Genomic DNA, 480 nt, shown 5'->3' with positions numbered 1-480 from the left:
GCATCTTGCCTCATAACGATTGTCATTGTTTGATTTTTATTATAAATTAACTTTCTTTCTTTCTTAGGCTGCCTATGTGTCGGGTAATGCACATATTATTGATGGTGGCTGGAGTCTCTAATTGTGAATCTCCTGTCTGGCCAGCCATATATCAAGCGAAAAAGAAGATGATATCATTCATACTGAAGTGTAACTAATGTTCTCAAACTTAAATCGGTGCACAAGAACACATTTCTTTTCTTTTAGAAAATCATTTACCACGTGTTATAATGCAGTCGTTTTGTAAAACAATGAAAGGCAGATGATTACTTCTCTTTCTTACACATGATGTAACAACACACTGTAAAATGATTTTGGATATGAATTTAAAAACATTTGATTACTTTTGTAGTTTTGTTCACTTAAAATATATGTAAAGCCAAACTTTATTTTCAGTTTTGGATTGAAGGAAGGGTTCACCCCCCCCCCCCCCATTTTCAT

General features: G+C 33.8%; 1 protein-coding gene across 1 annotated transcript in view; it reads left to right on the top strand.

Moving 5' to 3' along the window:
• The window catches only part of BDH2 (3-hydroxybutyrate dehydrogenase, type 2), a 16,235-nt gene extending 16,061 nt beyond the window's left edge, over positions 1–174 (top strand). Inside the window, exon 9 of the mRNA XM_018558982.1 lies at positions 68–174. Coding sequence (XP_018414484.1) covers positions 68–121 — 54 coding nt within the window. The 3' untranslated portion in view covers positions 122–174. The remainder of the gene's footprint in view (positions 1–67) is intronic.
• Positions 175–480: the final 306 nt, after the last annotated feature.

Source organism: Nanorana parkeri, unplaced genomic scaffold, assembly GCF_000935625.1.
Source record: "Nanorana parkeri isolate BGI_ZX_2015 unplaced genomic scaffold, ASM93562v1 scaffold372, whole genome shotgun sequence".
NCBI lineage: Eukaryota > Metazoa > Chordata > Amphibia > Anura > Dicroglossidae > Nanorana > Nanorana parkeri.
This window is presented reverse-complemented; position numbering and strand designations above follow the sequence as displayed.